Genomic DNA, 14,747 nt, shown 5'->3' on the forward strand with positions numbered 1-14,747 from the left:
CTCCCCAATATTGCAATTGTGATTTAATATGCTTTTTTTTTTTTTTTTTTTTCAAAAATGCAAATCCTCCTCGAGGGTACGTTTTAACAAACGTTTTTACTACTCCATGTTGACACTTAAAGTGGAACTCAAGTCAAAACTATATTCTACGCAGCCACACTCTGAATCCAAACACGTTATTCTGATTAATATTGCATTCATGGAATATGAATGAAGCAGAATAATCCACCGGTTTTCAGCCATCCAAGGAGGCCGACATTTTTGCGCGGCAACGACCCCTGCTGCCGACTGAAATCGACATCCGAGTGACCGCGCTCTCGCATTGCGAACGTCACAGTTCACCTGTTTTCTGGCTTTGGCCACGGACGGATGACGACGTGAGTTTGAGTGACTCTGATGCGGTACAAAGGTTCAAAAGGCAGATTATCCCATTTTATGCTCACGTGAACAAGGAAAACGGTGCGAGGAAGATATGCAAATTGGCGTCTAATTGGCCTGTCAAGGTATAGACGCCACATCAAGTCACTGCAAGACAGAAAGAACACTAGAGAATTCGGAGAAATACTGGATTCATTTCAGACGCTTTTTCGCAGCACATTTCATGAAGTCGTTTCACTTCAATGGGGCTTCCACACGATTGTTCAAGAGCAGCTTCTTTCAGGAATCGTTTTGCCCTAAGAGAAGCACTTTTTCTTCAAATCTCTTCCGTTGCCTCTTCCCCAAAGAGAGTGTGACCATTGTTGATTATTACCTTACGTAAACATACGTAGATACCGTATGTTTTGTAGAGCCCGTGCATTAGAGGGTAAGGGTCGCATCGCAATCGGACTGACATGAGATGTTTTACAGCTTGAGCTTCCACTCGACACAATTTCAAAGCGTGAGTAAATCTGTGCCCGGTCATTCAGAACATTATTGGCGAGGTGAGGGTTGACCGATGCTGGACCCGAGAGACGGCTTACATTTTCTCTGTAGCTCATCCCAAAGGTGCCTGTTGTTGTTCTTTTTCACGTCAAATTCATCAAAACATGCACACCGTCCACAACCTTTTGGTTAAGATGAAGAAATACAATTCTCCGTTAAGTATGTCTCGCCCAAACCCTGATTGATTTATTAAATAGATGACTGATTAAGAAGAGTGTGTCAATACTTTAAATATTTTACTTTAAATACCAGCATTTCACTGACGAATGACGGACAATTTATTTATTTATTTATTTATTTATTTTTTTTTCAGTCTAGATGTGCCATTTGTTCACACGGAAAGCGCAGCGCAGCCTTAAAATCCATAGTTTCCGATCTGGCTCCATTAAGAACGAGCCTCGGGGAGCTTCTCAAAAGTCGTCAGCATTCTGAGCATAGCGCACAGGCCTGAATAAACTACCCCAAAGCGCGATAGTCACCGATGCTCCCGATGACTCATGCATATGTTGGGGTCATCCAAAAACGAGGGCAGGCATTAGCTGCGGCAAAAGCAGCGGCTTCCCTTCATCGGGCTCCCCGCGAACCACTGGAGTTAAGTTAATGATGCCCGGGATGCGATAGTGAGGCCGTTAGCCGCCACATGACACATTTCAACAAATGTAGCTCACTTTTTTCCCCTGACAAACACTTGCGGCTCCAGTTTGGGCTCTTGTGTTATTGCGTGACGTCGACGATCTTATGAACAATAATTCTCACAGGAGCACCACGCAAACTTAATCGGCACAGAGCAGGCCACTTGACCCTTTTTTGATGGTCAGACCGCAGCCCCTCCCCCCCCCCCCCCGTCCTTATTCATAAAAACTATCGATCCCCGTTAATTCAACATTGAAAATGTGTTTCACTTGGACCAATGCCATTACAGTTAAAACTACAATATTGCTAGGTTTAAAGAACTTAAATAATTTTTTACAAATTCATCCATCTCATGCATTGATTTGCATTTCCTGGCTGAAAGCCAATCAGAGTGATTGTCACTGACACCACTTTGCAGACTGACATTGGTGTCTTATTCATTCAATTCAGATCTAAAAAGCACCATGACACAAAATATATGAATTTGCCACAATTCTAAACGCCTACTTTTTAATTTGGATTTGCTCCCCGCTTCCACCATGAACGCGTCGAGCAAAATTCTGGACACATTTGCGTTCTACGTTATGAACCCGTGACTGAGGACTGCGCTACGGACAATGCTCTCGCTGCCATGTTCAAATTCGCGTTAAAAGGTAAAGTTGTCAGAAGAGATATTCGCTCTTGAATACATCACCTTTGAGGTAAATGTGCTTTTCTCTGACATTTCATTTGGGGAGGTTTGAACTTAATTAACATTTAGCGGTAAAATGTTACAGCCTCCCCCGAGTGATTTCATCAAATGTTTTTTTTTTTTTTTTCCCCCTCCAATCTCATCTTGTAAGGTCTTTTACATACAGTGCTCCAGATATAAAACAATGAGTGCAGAGTTAACAAGGTGATAAAAATGATGAGATCCAACAAAGACCTGTGTAAATATTCTCTAGAAAATACAGTTTTAACAGCCAATGATTTATCCAAGACACTTATTCGTGCGGTTGCAATTTGCAACGGTGTGTTTTGCAGATAAGAAAAGCAAAATATTAGTTGCACTTCAATGCGGTTCTAAACCGCTCGAAACTACGACTACATAAATAAATATACAAAGAACCCCCACACATTGGAGCCGGGTCCTGCGGAGAATGGCCAAAATCTGTGCGTCATCGAGGACCCTCTAAAAAAAAGGTTTACAATTGCCTATCGATGCCACATGATGATGGCAAAACACATATTTTGTCTAAATAAAGCACCTGACTCACTTAATTAGTTCCGCGACACCGAGCTTTGTATCAATCAAGCGCCTCAACTCACGTCAACAAAGTAGATCAGAACAAAGCTACCACAAGATGATGATAGCATGTTCAAAACGAATATGAATTTGCAAAGGGTTATGTTAGTTTGGAATTTTTCATTGCAGTTTTCTTTTTCTTTTTGACATTTATTTTTAATAAAAGGACATTTTGCTATGATCAGTTAGTTTTAGTTAGATTGAAAAAAAAAAACGTCAACTGTAGTTTCAATTTGTTATGGTTTTTAGTTAAAGCGCTCCTTTTTAATTTAATGTCAATGTTTTTTTTTCCCCCCAATTTTAGTTGTAATTTTGTTTGTTCTCGTTATCTCTAATTTTCTAACTTTTTTTAATCAATACATGCAGTGTCTGATTTTGATTGATTTGATGTATTTCACTGAAAGCATGATTACTTCCCTGAAAAAATGGTGAAAAATGGATTTCAATTTCATCCAAGTGAGGTTAAGCGTTTCGCCCATTTTTTTTTAGTCATTCAATTAGGCAAGTAAAGTTAACCCATTTCTCATGAATGATTACGTCATCCAGGAACACTAAGGCTGCTTTGTGGTTATCTCGATGCATCTGTCTCTTTTTCCAGACCTGCCTCACCATTAGCTGACAAAATCAAAACGGCAACAACTCCGCAAAGACACGAAGGACAGGCAGAAAAGGAACAAACGAGGCAGACGAAGAATGTTCACACACCCCCTCCGGGCGGGCAAAGAAACCTGGTCACTTCACTCCTCGTTTTGACCTTGATGCACTTTTTCGCATCATTTTCATATTCTGAATTTGACCCCCCCACCCCCACCTCAAACTTCTATTCCCCCCCCCCTCCAACAACTGTAACGCTTCATCTATTATTCTGTCAAATATCACAGCTCCTGCTTTGTGGGTTATCACAATCTAATTAGCACCATCTGAACAAAACTGACAGGTGTTGCTGTCTGAAAAAAAAAACAAAAAAAAAAAACAACACAGTAAAATAATCCAAAGTAAAGCTATCACCAGCACCAAGACTGAATTTTGCAAATGAATACAACGGAACAGGAAATGAATGTCATTTCAGCTAACATTTGACCTTTTGTCGAGTTGGCAAGCTTTTCTTCTTGTTTCATGCGCGTTAACAACAGCGGCAAAGGCCGTTTTACGTCGGAACGTTTCCTCGAAAGCGGTGACTGCGTAACGGTGCGCGAGCCGGTCAAAACAGGTCTTCACTCGCAGCGCTGCGGCTGGGGAAATCCAGCAGGGACGTTGACGGAGCGGCGCGGGTGTCATGCCGCTTTCATAATGTGACGACGGCTTCCGATGCCAATAGTGGCAGGCAGAAATAAAAGTTAGTCTTCAAGGGTCAATTTGAACCATGTTTAACGTCTCGAAATACAGGATTGACAATTGTTGTTTTTTTTTTCATGCTTCAAAACTTCCTAATTTAATGGGGACAAGTGGAGACATATGAAATTAAAAATGGCGCGAGTGAATAAAAATAAGGGGCCTTTGAGCCTAAGTTGACATTTTTGATCATTGAACTTCATTTTCATTGTATCAAGTAGCTGTTATGCTGTTCGAAATGCTTATTGGTCTAGTTTTAAAAAAAAAAAAAGAATAATCCTAAACAGTATACTTTACATTATAAACAGCTAAGTATGTGATCTTAAAGTCATTCTGACATAACATTTTATAATCTTCAAAAAAAAAACAAAAAAAGAAAAAAAAATAGCATCATAGCGTCCTAACGTAAAAAAATCACCATAACTGAAGCGGCGCAAGAACTAAGCATATTTCACCCATTCCTCGACCGATTCAAATCATTTCTTTTGGGTGCCGTTTGCCACTTGGGCAACGATTTGTGTTCTATTTTGGAGCTTTTCGATTGCCGGGATGAAATTGACCCCAAGGAAAAATGATGAAGAATGATGATGATGTCAATTTCGAGGTAAATTTCGAGGGTTAGGTATGAAGCTTTAAGACGGCAAGGGGTAACAGGCCTCAAAACAAATGAAGCAAATCAATTATTGAAGGCATTACGGTGGAGCCATTAGCGCAAATGCTATGTAGACAGAACCTTCAGCTTCCTGCCTTCCACTACAAGACTGCCATTATCAGTAATACGTGCCCTCTTCTTTCAGCACGACTGAATTCACCTCTGCCATGAACTGTGTTTTCTGATCGATTACCACCGGCACACGCACGGGCTTTCTATTTTTCTAGGACTATAGCAAGTCCTTCTATTTGCGGTTGTCTGTAATTGCGATCAATAAGCAATAGTACAAGCCTTTCTGCACATTTTTCTAGCATATCAGAGACTATTTGTTGACAAAATAAAATGTAACGTATGACTTTAGAACAAAAAGAAAGTACATAAGGCGACGGTTTTGACGCCGTACTTTCGACGTGTCCGTAAAACGCGTACTTTTACGACACGACACGTTTCGCGTTTCTGTTTCTGGGAACGATGAAGAGTCAGAACAAGACGAGGCTCTTGTTGTTACTTTGTGTTAATAGACCAAGCGCAAGGTTACGTTTTGAGCGCAGGGTTGGCAATTTGGGTCCGATTTGCACGCGCACAAATCGTCAACTATCGGGAAAAGCGGATTTCGATCATTAAACCACGAATTTTGTTGGCTTCATTGGAAAACATCGAGCATATAACCTAGCACCTGTACATCGCAATCAAAAGCACACACCTGCCGCCAGTTAAAGTGCCTACAATTTAAAAAAAATAAAATGAAAAAAAATTGGAGTTTTACAGTTTATAGGTTATGGGGGGAAAAAAAAGAAGTTTTGAAAGTATTGATTTTGGTGTCATTTTGTTTCGACGAAAACATTTGTACAGGATGTGTGTAGACTTATATCCACTGCAGACACATTTTTGGTTTGTTTTATTCAGAAGCAACAAATACATGTTTTATAAGCCGTGTATTTCATAAAAAACACGGTGATACATGGTCACTGGGCAATTGTTTTGATGGGGGCGGGGCGGGGGGATAACTGGCCCAGAAAATGATATTGCATGCATGGGAATACTCATCCATGTTTTTTTTGGGTTTTTTTTTTTTTTTGTGATGCTGCTCACACAATTTGGTTATCCATCCGTCTATTCTACATTTTGCTCCCCAGCATGCTCTTGTTTCTCTCCAGCTACTTCGGTTGCATTTCCCTGTTGTGCAGAGGAAATACTGTGGTGTCTAACGGCCGGCTATTCCGGTACCGTGATGAATGGGGAGAATCTATGCCTGTTGACTGTGGTCCCAAGATAAAGAATGGGAAAAAGGAAACTGAGTGACTATTTGCTTCATGGCAAGCCGGAGTCCACTGCAACCATCCCTCATATTAATTTGATTGAGAAGGCTTGCTCCGAGCGCAGCGCTCCATCCCCACACCTTTGCTCTAAAGGGAGAGAGGGCTGGGCATCGCGGCGCGCGGCTAATAATTTATCCCTACACATCATGTTTAAGGTGAGGCCACTGTGGGAAGCTTCAATGAAATGTGATGCCGCAGAGGGAGGAAAGGACGAGACATGAGTCAAAAAAGCAATGAGAACAAAGAACGGGCTCGAAAAGGTTGAAGGGAGCGAGAGAGAGAGAGAGAGAGAGAGAGAGAGAGAGAGAGAGGGTGTGAATGGGACGAGTAGCGGGAAGCTCGCGGTGGCAGGAGGCCCAAGAATGGGAGAGATGGCAAGTGGGTAACAGTTTTTGTCAGTTGCGTCAACGCCATGAACGAGAAGGCAGAAGGACGGGCCACACCTCTGCAGTAAAACCAAAACCAGGATTGATGCGACCTTCTGTCATGCTCAAGTGAGAACCAATGGAAAACCGGCTGAGCATTTATCCCATGTCGGCTTAAGGTCCATGTACGTTTCGCACACTTTTCCCTCACTAGTAAGACTCTACAAGGTAAATCATGACATTTTACGAGTGAGGCAAAACTAGTTGACAACGGTGTACCACGAGCGTGTGTATATACACAAAACAATATAATACAACTTTATTGATGGAGCACATTCTCACAACAGCTGCAACTGTGACAAAGCACTTTACACACACACGGGCGCATATATAGACCCATACGGGGACTGTAACAAAACACTTTGCACACACACATGTATACACGTATACATGCATATATGGGGACTTTTGGAAGATCAACCTCAAGCTGATGCAAGTGCTCAAATGGCTTGCCATAAACATCTGCTCAAAGGCCCACTTTGCACTACTGATTGACATTACAAAGAAGGAACACGGCATTGTCTTGTCGAGGAAGAAGAAGCATAAAGAGTTAAAAGCGCAGCGAGCGTTTGTATAGCTGTTGACAATTGTTGAAAGGAAATAAATTGGGAAGGAGCTGCAGCCCTTTTCTTGAGTCTCCTTGGTAGCTATTGTGAGAGTTTCATTCACCACACGTTTAGGGAAAGAAATATAGCTAGTCAGCAGCAATGGCACAGCGACAGCGCTGCAGCTCCTCTCAGGGCAATAGCTCACCAGTTTTGGCCTTTTGCCATTCAGCAAACAAAGAGTTAATCATGGTGGCGGGCGGGGTGGGAAAATCCAAACCGGTTTGCAACTTGTCTGTTTGCTGCTTTATTCACCTTTTCAACCCCACCGGATTCTCATTTAGGATTCAGCCAGTAAGTTAAGCTGTCTTGGCTAATGTTACTGTACGCGCGCCGAAGGTTTTACTTTATTGGCTCGGTAAAGCCGGGAAGAAGAATTTTATAAGCGTCTTCACACTCGTCAAGGTCAACCGTGCTTACAGAGCGGCTCAAGGAGCATTATAAAAGACGTCTGTGGCATCGCAAAAAAATATATATATATAAGGAGAAATATCAAGTTGAATATCCATTTTCCATGGATGTCAGCGCCGGGATTAATAGAAAGCATTTGGCCATAATGAGCAGTTAAGTGCTCACTGCCAGAAAGGCTCTTTGTTTGCCTTGGAGTCTGGGAATAATTTATCTAATTATAACGGCGCTCTCCGTCTCATTCTCGTCACTGTCAGCTCCGCAATAATCGCATGGCTGCCTCTTATAAGACAACACAATCAACATCTGAAAGCGTTGTCTGCAGATGAGCTTTATAATTATGTTCTTCTGTCATCATTACACGTCAACTCATTGTGTGGCGTATTTGAGGTCTGTCACGCCGCCGCCAAGCGAAAATACCTGCAGGGAATCCAACAGACACACCTTGTAGATCTTTGCTGATGACAAGAACCGCATGGACTTTACTCCTGCTTGACCAACAGCTTTACCCACACGTTTATTTGATAGACTTTAGATCATAATGCCCATAGGCGTTTCTGGACTAAATTGAATCCTAGCACCCGCAAAATTTGAGTGTTTAAACTTAGGCTAGGTTCACCCAGCAAATGCGACCCAGATCGGATTTTATTTTGCCCACGAGCGAACTGTATCAGATTTTTTTTTTTTTAAGACAGTTTGAACGGCTCAATTCCGATCTTTTCAAAGGCGACCTGGGTCGCTTTCATATGCGGTCCTAGATCGGATACGTATCCGATCTTTTCCAACGCGACGGCAGTCTGAACGGCCAAGTCGCATATATCCGACCTCGACGTCATCCGGAGCCCAAAATGTGCCGCACGAAGGCGGAGGGAGACTGCTGGCAGCAAGGGGATCGAATCTGCAAAGTTGTTTTGACAAACACTATTGACTTTATATTTTACTTTAATTTAATCCACCTTGAAACATGAAGCATAAAGTGGGCATTTATGGCGATCGTAGCAATTCAGCCACGGCTCAGATCGATTCTTTTTTTTTTTTTTACGCACGGCGATGACGTGACGTCATCGTTAGCGATGTCTCCACGAAGTGAGATATTAAAGCGTCGCCTCGTGATTTTCCCCAAATACTGCATTTATTTCTGCCTCCTACCTGATCGCTTCACCGTACAAATGCCCCGACACGCTGGACCACATTTACTTCCGCATGCACAACGTCGGGAGTGACGTCGACCCTCGACACGCTGGACCACATTTACTTCCGCATGCACAACGTCGGAGTGACGTCGACCGTCTCTTCTGCGCAGGCGGGCCACTTTGACGACACATGTATTCATCCAGCAGACAAGACCGAGGTTGCATTTATAATGTAATATGAACGCTTACACAAAAAAATCCGAGCATGAAGAACCTCATTTGCATGTGTGTGTAGCTACCTGCATAGGGGATGGGCGCATCCTTGTCAAGAGCAACGAGCGGAGGGTCCAGCAAGACAGTCCCCATGTTTTCTGTGATCACGCCATGGTAAGAAGCTTCTATCCACGGTTTGTGCTTGTTGACTGTGGAAGAGAGGGGGGGGTGAAAGACAGGACGATATTAATCTTTTCTGTTCCTGTTTAACGTTTCACTTGAACGCACATTTCAATTTAAAGCAAGGGTTGCAAGGATTGTTTTTGTAATTCACATGTTTCTTTCCACTGCACATCGTGTCATCTGGACGTCCTGAGTGAATTTGAAAGCTCTTGGAACGAGGAAAAGGAAGAAGGAGTGGAAGGGGAAAAAAACAAACAAAAAAAATTCTGCCACGGTTGCTTCTTTGTGATTGATCTCAGTGATAGAGGAAACAAACAAATACTAATACAAAACAAGTCACTATTTTTAACTAATGACTAAACCCGATACCAAAAAAAATGTCCTACTTTTCCGTTCACAGAGTGCAATGCTTAGTTTCTCCTCCAATAACAAGTTTACAGTTCACAAAACAGCAATAGAATTAGCATTTGTCCTTGTTTACTAAACAAGGAGTAGTGTAAAAAAAAAAAAAAAAAGTAAAAAAAGTAAAATATGAGGCATCACTAAATAAACGCATATTAGAAAACATTAGATAAGCATTTTCCGATTGGACATTCAGGCAGTTTGGGATGCAGATTTGTGCAAATAGTTGATGGAATCATATCATTGCTGCCACACAGGAATAATATAAACGGTGGGTGAGATTTGAGCAAGGTCAAACGTAAATAACACAGAGCAGAGCATTCTTCCAAATGTGACCTCCACTCACATGGACAACATGTCTTAAGTCGTCGAGAGGTGTGTGTGTGTGTGTGTGTGTGTGTGTGTGTGTGTGTGTGTGTGTGTGTGTGTGTGTGTGTGTGTTGCCTACTTATAAACAGCATTTGCAAAATCCACATCAGGTAGTTCATTAAAGAAACGCCCCCGGCCACTATTTGAGGGAATACAGCACAGAGCAAGCCGGAGCGCCGTCTATTTGGTTAATAAAACCTTGACGGCATGTTTTCCCGAAGGTAAAAAAAAACTTTGATGAGACTGAAACTCAATGAATACTCTCCTGGGATCTTTATAATCCAAGTTATCACTCTGGGTGTAGGGAAGAACGTAAGCCCCGTGCCACAATGAGATTAAGTCCGCCAGATGATCCGGAGATTACCGCAGATCACATCGCAAATAATTACTGACAGCGTGGATTAAAGTCCCTCCCACTTCCCATCTGCCCAATCCAATAAGAACATGGAGGCCTACATGTACGCCACAAGTGGAGGGGGCGGGGGGGGGGGGGGGGGGGGCAAATGACACTGTTGCAAGTGTAACAGTGTACAAGTATGCCTGCATGGAGCTTTGGTGTCAACATGACAGCAAGCGGGTGCAGTCCAAGTTCAGATAAATTCATCAGGATAGGATTGCAACTTTTCAGAATTATAACAGCGCAACATAAATACAGGCATCCCGCGCTATATCGCGGTTGACTTTTTGCGGGTGCAACGCAGTGCAGGTTTTTCATAAAAATATATATACACATATACAGGGGCGCACATTTTTAATGTGCGCACGAGCACTGGAAAGTAAATATTGCGCTCCAGTTCAAGTGTGTCGTCGCACCTTTGCGCCATTTTGTCACTTCTGTCGACTGAAGATGACATCACAACTGCTCAGGGCTCAGGTAACGACCAATCACGGCTGACCTGTTTTCTGAAGCTGAGTCGTGATTGGTCCTTGCCCGAGGCCTGAGCAGATGTCATGTCAGCTAATTTTTCGAACAGAGCATGCAACTCGATCGTTTTTAAAATATGAATTTAATGTATTTTAATATAGTGTAAAAATCAATTGTACTGTGTTAATAAGATGCTATTGTGTAGTCTTGGGATATGTTTTTTTTTGGTCTACTGACAAAACACACGGCTTGTTTTATAAGAGAGCAGTAGCAGAATTAAATCATGTGTGTAACAAATTGAATTTCAATTAGAAGTTGGCATTCCTGTCTTTTTTTTTTTAACCACTACATACAATGTAAGCATTGTAAAAGTTGAGACCTCACAAAGACTTTTAAGATCAATTTTGAGTGTGTCCAGCTGTGACAAAGTGAATTTCAAAAGACTTTTCAATCACTCACAAATTAATTGTGACTTAATACCCTCAGTATGTTGTTGTGACCGCCTTCCCCCTAAAAAAAAAAGAGGTGAATGAATGGAGAGAGGTATGCAAAGACAGGCAAAAAGTCAAGCACCTCATTGAATGTGAAACTTAAAGCTTGGAAAAGCGACGAGTATCAAAACACCCGTAGCAGGCCCCAAAGTGAGTCCCGCAGTCCCGTTTTTTTTTATTCACTGCAAAGACGGTTGACTCACCATTAAAGTCAACATGGATTTCTATTGTCTCCATAAAGCGGACCATTGAAAATGCAAATTGAAAAGTGTCTTTCATAACGTTAAAACTGCAAAGCCGTCTTTGATGCACGCAAGGTGTTTGTCCTTGACATTCTTGCTATTGAGTTTGTAAAAGTGTCTGACAGCAAACAAGGCAGCAACATCAGGACCTAACAGAACATCTGCAGTCATTACAGCGCCACAGTGCCCATTATGGAGGTCTAATTCACTTACTGGGACGGTCTAAAAATCGCTCCAGCAGGCCTGCGTGAAATCTATGACGGCAGAAGAAGTAACTGGAATCCATAAACAAGACGCAGGCCTGTCTCGTCCAGTAAACGGCATTACTGTCATTCCCGTCCGTTCTGCTAATCAAGTACTGTATGTGACAGTGTCATCCCACAGGCACACGGCAATATTTTAGTCCGCTAGTCTCTTATTTCATTTCGGAGAAACGATGGTCTATTTGCATCAACGCGCTGATCCGTCCACGGTGCGTCAAATGTATTTCAAATCTGGCCTTCCGTTGGATTCCATAATGCGGTTTGCCGCAATGAAACGGAGATGAAAGAGGACACGGCAACGGAGCGACGGAGAGACGAAGCACACATCTGACCTTGGAGGTCACTCAGAAAAAAAAAAAAGAACAGGCCACGGTTGGTCTGTTCAAACACAAATGAGAGAGGAATTGGAGAGCAACTTATATGTCGGGATGCAAGTGGGCTACTTGTTCCCGGTATTGATTCTGATTGATAAATAAAGCGAGCTAATTGCTAAAATGGCACCGCTGATAACATGGAAAGCTACTTCTGTCATTTTTTGGGTTACTTATGCAAAATCAACACCCATCGCGTAACGCTATAGTTGAAGAGCATTTCATTGTTCTGCCTTTTACGATATAACGCTGACATAGATGTACGAACAACGATTCATTCAAAGTAAACGGATCATTTTCACTGGTGTGTAAATTACCAGCGCAGCTTGTCCACATAGTTTTCTCTATGCCGCACATAAATCGCCCTCGATTATGTTCCTCTGACCTGAGAAACGTGGAATAACGGGAGTTTGTGCATCTTATATCGCGTTACTTTTCGAGGGGTAAAAAAAAAAAAAAAATTCCGTTGTCCTCATATGTATCTCACGGTCAAGTCTGTTGGCTTGTCGAGTAGTATAGAAGCAACAAAAGACAGCCAAGGGAATGCGGGAATATATGCTGACCTGACGTTGCACTGACATTAATGAGCACTTATTCTCATGGCTGAACACACAAATGCGCATGACCTCACCAATTGCGCCAAATATACAAGCGCCTGCGAGAAATACAGATCATCTTTGGCCAATTGCCGCCCTATTGTGTGACTGCGGCCCCGTGTGCCACCGGGATGCGAGCAGCTCATAAGCACCGGATCAGCAAAATGAGGGTGAGAAATCCAAAGAGCAGAAGCAAGTTTTGCTGGAGTCAGCAGGCAGGTGCGGGCCAATTAAAAGCAGGTAGGAGGGGTATAAATGGAGCATTCGAAAATTAGGTCGAAAGAAAAATGAAGCCCCGTCATAGTTGCAGATATCATGCAAAAGATCCAAACATCTGGTGGTTTGTCGATAGTACTTGCAACATCTTGATCCATTTAAAACCATTAATTGTATTGTCTGTATTGGTATCACGGTTATAATCGTTTTTTCATTATAATTATAATGCAAGTAATGCAGTAAGTTTTAATTCGTTTTTAGAGCAGGTTTGTTTGTTTCTTATTTGTTCAAAAAGGCATTGTTTTACTTTAGTTGTGGTTTTAGGATTTTTTTTTCTTTAATGTTTGGAGTATTTGTTGAGTGCAAGAAAAAAAAAGGTCGCAAAGTATTGTGGAATAAAAGTAAACTACAAACAGTTTCCCTCATCTGTACGGACATGCAGTAATACCAAAATAAATACATTTAAAACGAACCCCGAAAGCTTATGTATGATATTAATTAGGGCTGCACAATATATTGAAAAATACCAATATCGCGATAATGGCCCAGGCAATACGCATATCGCAGAGACATGCAATGATTTTCATACGGAATTTGTCTGCTTTTATCTGAATTTGACCAATCAAATGCCAACTTAAATGCGCATCGCCACCCAATAGTTGAACATTATCTTGAGGAATTACAATTAATTGGCTAAGAACGCATTGAGCTTGCTTATTTTGCCACATAAAAAAAAAAATGGCTTCATTAGATCATAAAAATGTTGTTTCTTTAGGTACATGATCAAAATCGCAATAATATCGATATCGCTGTAGTCAACATCCATATCGCACGTTTTTCCAATATCGTGCTGCTAATAATAAATCAAAGGACATTTTTGCTAGGACTACAGTTAGTTTTTTAAACGCAAAATGTAGTTTGAGTTAGTCGTATTGTTTTTTCTAACATTTCTTTTTTTTTTAAATGTTATTTCGTTAACAAAAATCTCATTTTCTATTTTAGTTGTATTCATTTCATTACATTTCCTGAAGTCACTCATTTGCATTGGCGTACAATACATTTTTGCCAGATTCAGGTGCAAGGATGACTCATTTTGCTTTGATGTTGTCATTGTGATTATTGGTCGCCCTCTCTGTCCATTTTTAAAAATCCGGTTGAAGACACATTTCTTTTCTCTGGCTTTTGATCAGACCTGAAATTTTCGGCTCTTTTCCGGTGTCAATTGTATATCGTGTTTTATGTTACTGTATTGGCTTTATTTATTTATATTTTATATATTATGTATTTATATCTATATTTATTAATACGTGTATCACAGTCTTTTATTGTTGTTGTTTTTTAAATTTATTCTATTGTTTGTAAAGTGCTTTGTTACAGCTCTGGCTGTTATGAAATGCGCTATGTAAATAAAATTGTATTGTATTGTATTTACAGTATTACATAACATGTGCGAAATCTTTTTTAAAATAATTTCACTGACCTCTACTGGCCAATTGATTTCCAAATACTTGAATTCACACCATGACGGCAGCAGAGTCTTACACAAGAACTTTGGGCGCTTTAATTAAAGTTGCACGAGGTGGGAGGGGGCTGACTGTACGCGTATAATAATAATAAATGATAAGGGAATCAACCACAGCAGCACATTAAGAATGCAGAGCTGATAGGGAATTGCGTCATTACATTAGTACCGGGAGCATCGACAGTGACTTTTAAAGTCTCAATGCTGAAGTGCAAGATGCCGTTAGGATGAAGAGTGTAATTATGCATATTGACTTCTGCACGTAGTCCTTGGTTAGAGACTGCCACTGGCTCATTTT

The 14,747-nt window shown here is 41.4% G+C and overlaps 1 protein-coding gene and 1 long non-coding RNA gene across 2 annotated transcripts in view; one reads left to right on the top strand and one right to left on the bottom strand.

Moving 5' to 3' along the window:
• Window positions 1-14,747, bottom strand: part of clstn2a (calsyntenin 2a) — a 100,336-nt gene that overhangs the window by 52,542 nt on the left and 33,047 nt on the right. Inside the window, exon 2 of the mRNA XM_086043781.1 lies at window positions 9,016-9,138. Coding sequence (XP_085899907.1) covers window positions 9,016-9,138 — 123 coding nt within the window. The remainder of the gene's footprint in view (window positions 1-9,015; window positions 9,139-14,747) is intronic.
• LOC147141420 (uncharacterized) overlaps window positions 8,789-14,747 on the top strand; it is a 30,427-nt gene continuing 24,468 nt past the window's right edge. The window contains exons 1-2 of the long non-coding RNA XR_015088460.1: window positions 8,789-8,934; window positions 9,012-9,103. This is a non-coding gene — a long non-coding RNA (uncharacterized LOC147141420). The remainder of the gene's footprint in view (window positions 8,935-9,011; window positions 9,104-14,747) is intronic.

The sequence above is a fragment of the Filicampus tigris genome, chromosome 10, assembly GCF_054856515.1.
Source record: "Filicampus tigris isolate MCC_2025a chromosome 10, RoL_Ftig_1.0, whole genome shotgun sequence".
Taxonomy (NCBI): domain Eukaryota; kingdom Metazoa; phylum Chordata; class Actinopteri; order Syngnathiformes; family Syngnathidae; genus Filicampus; species Filicampus tigris.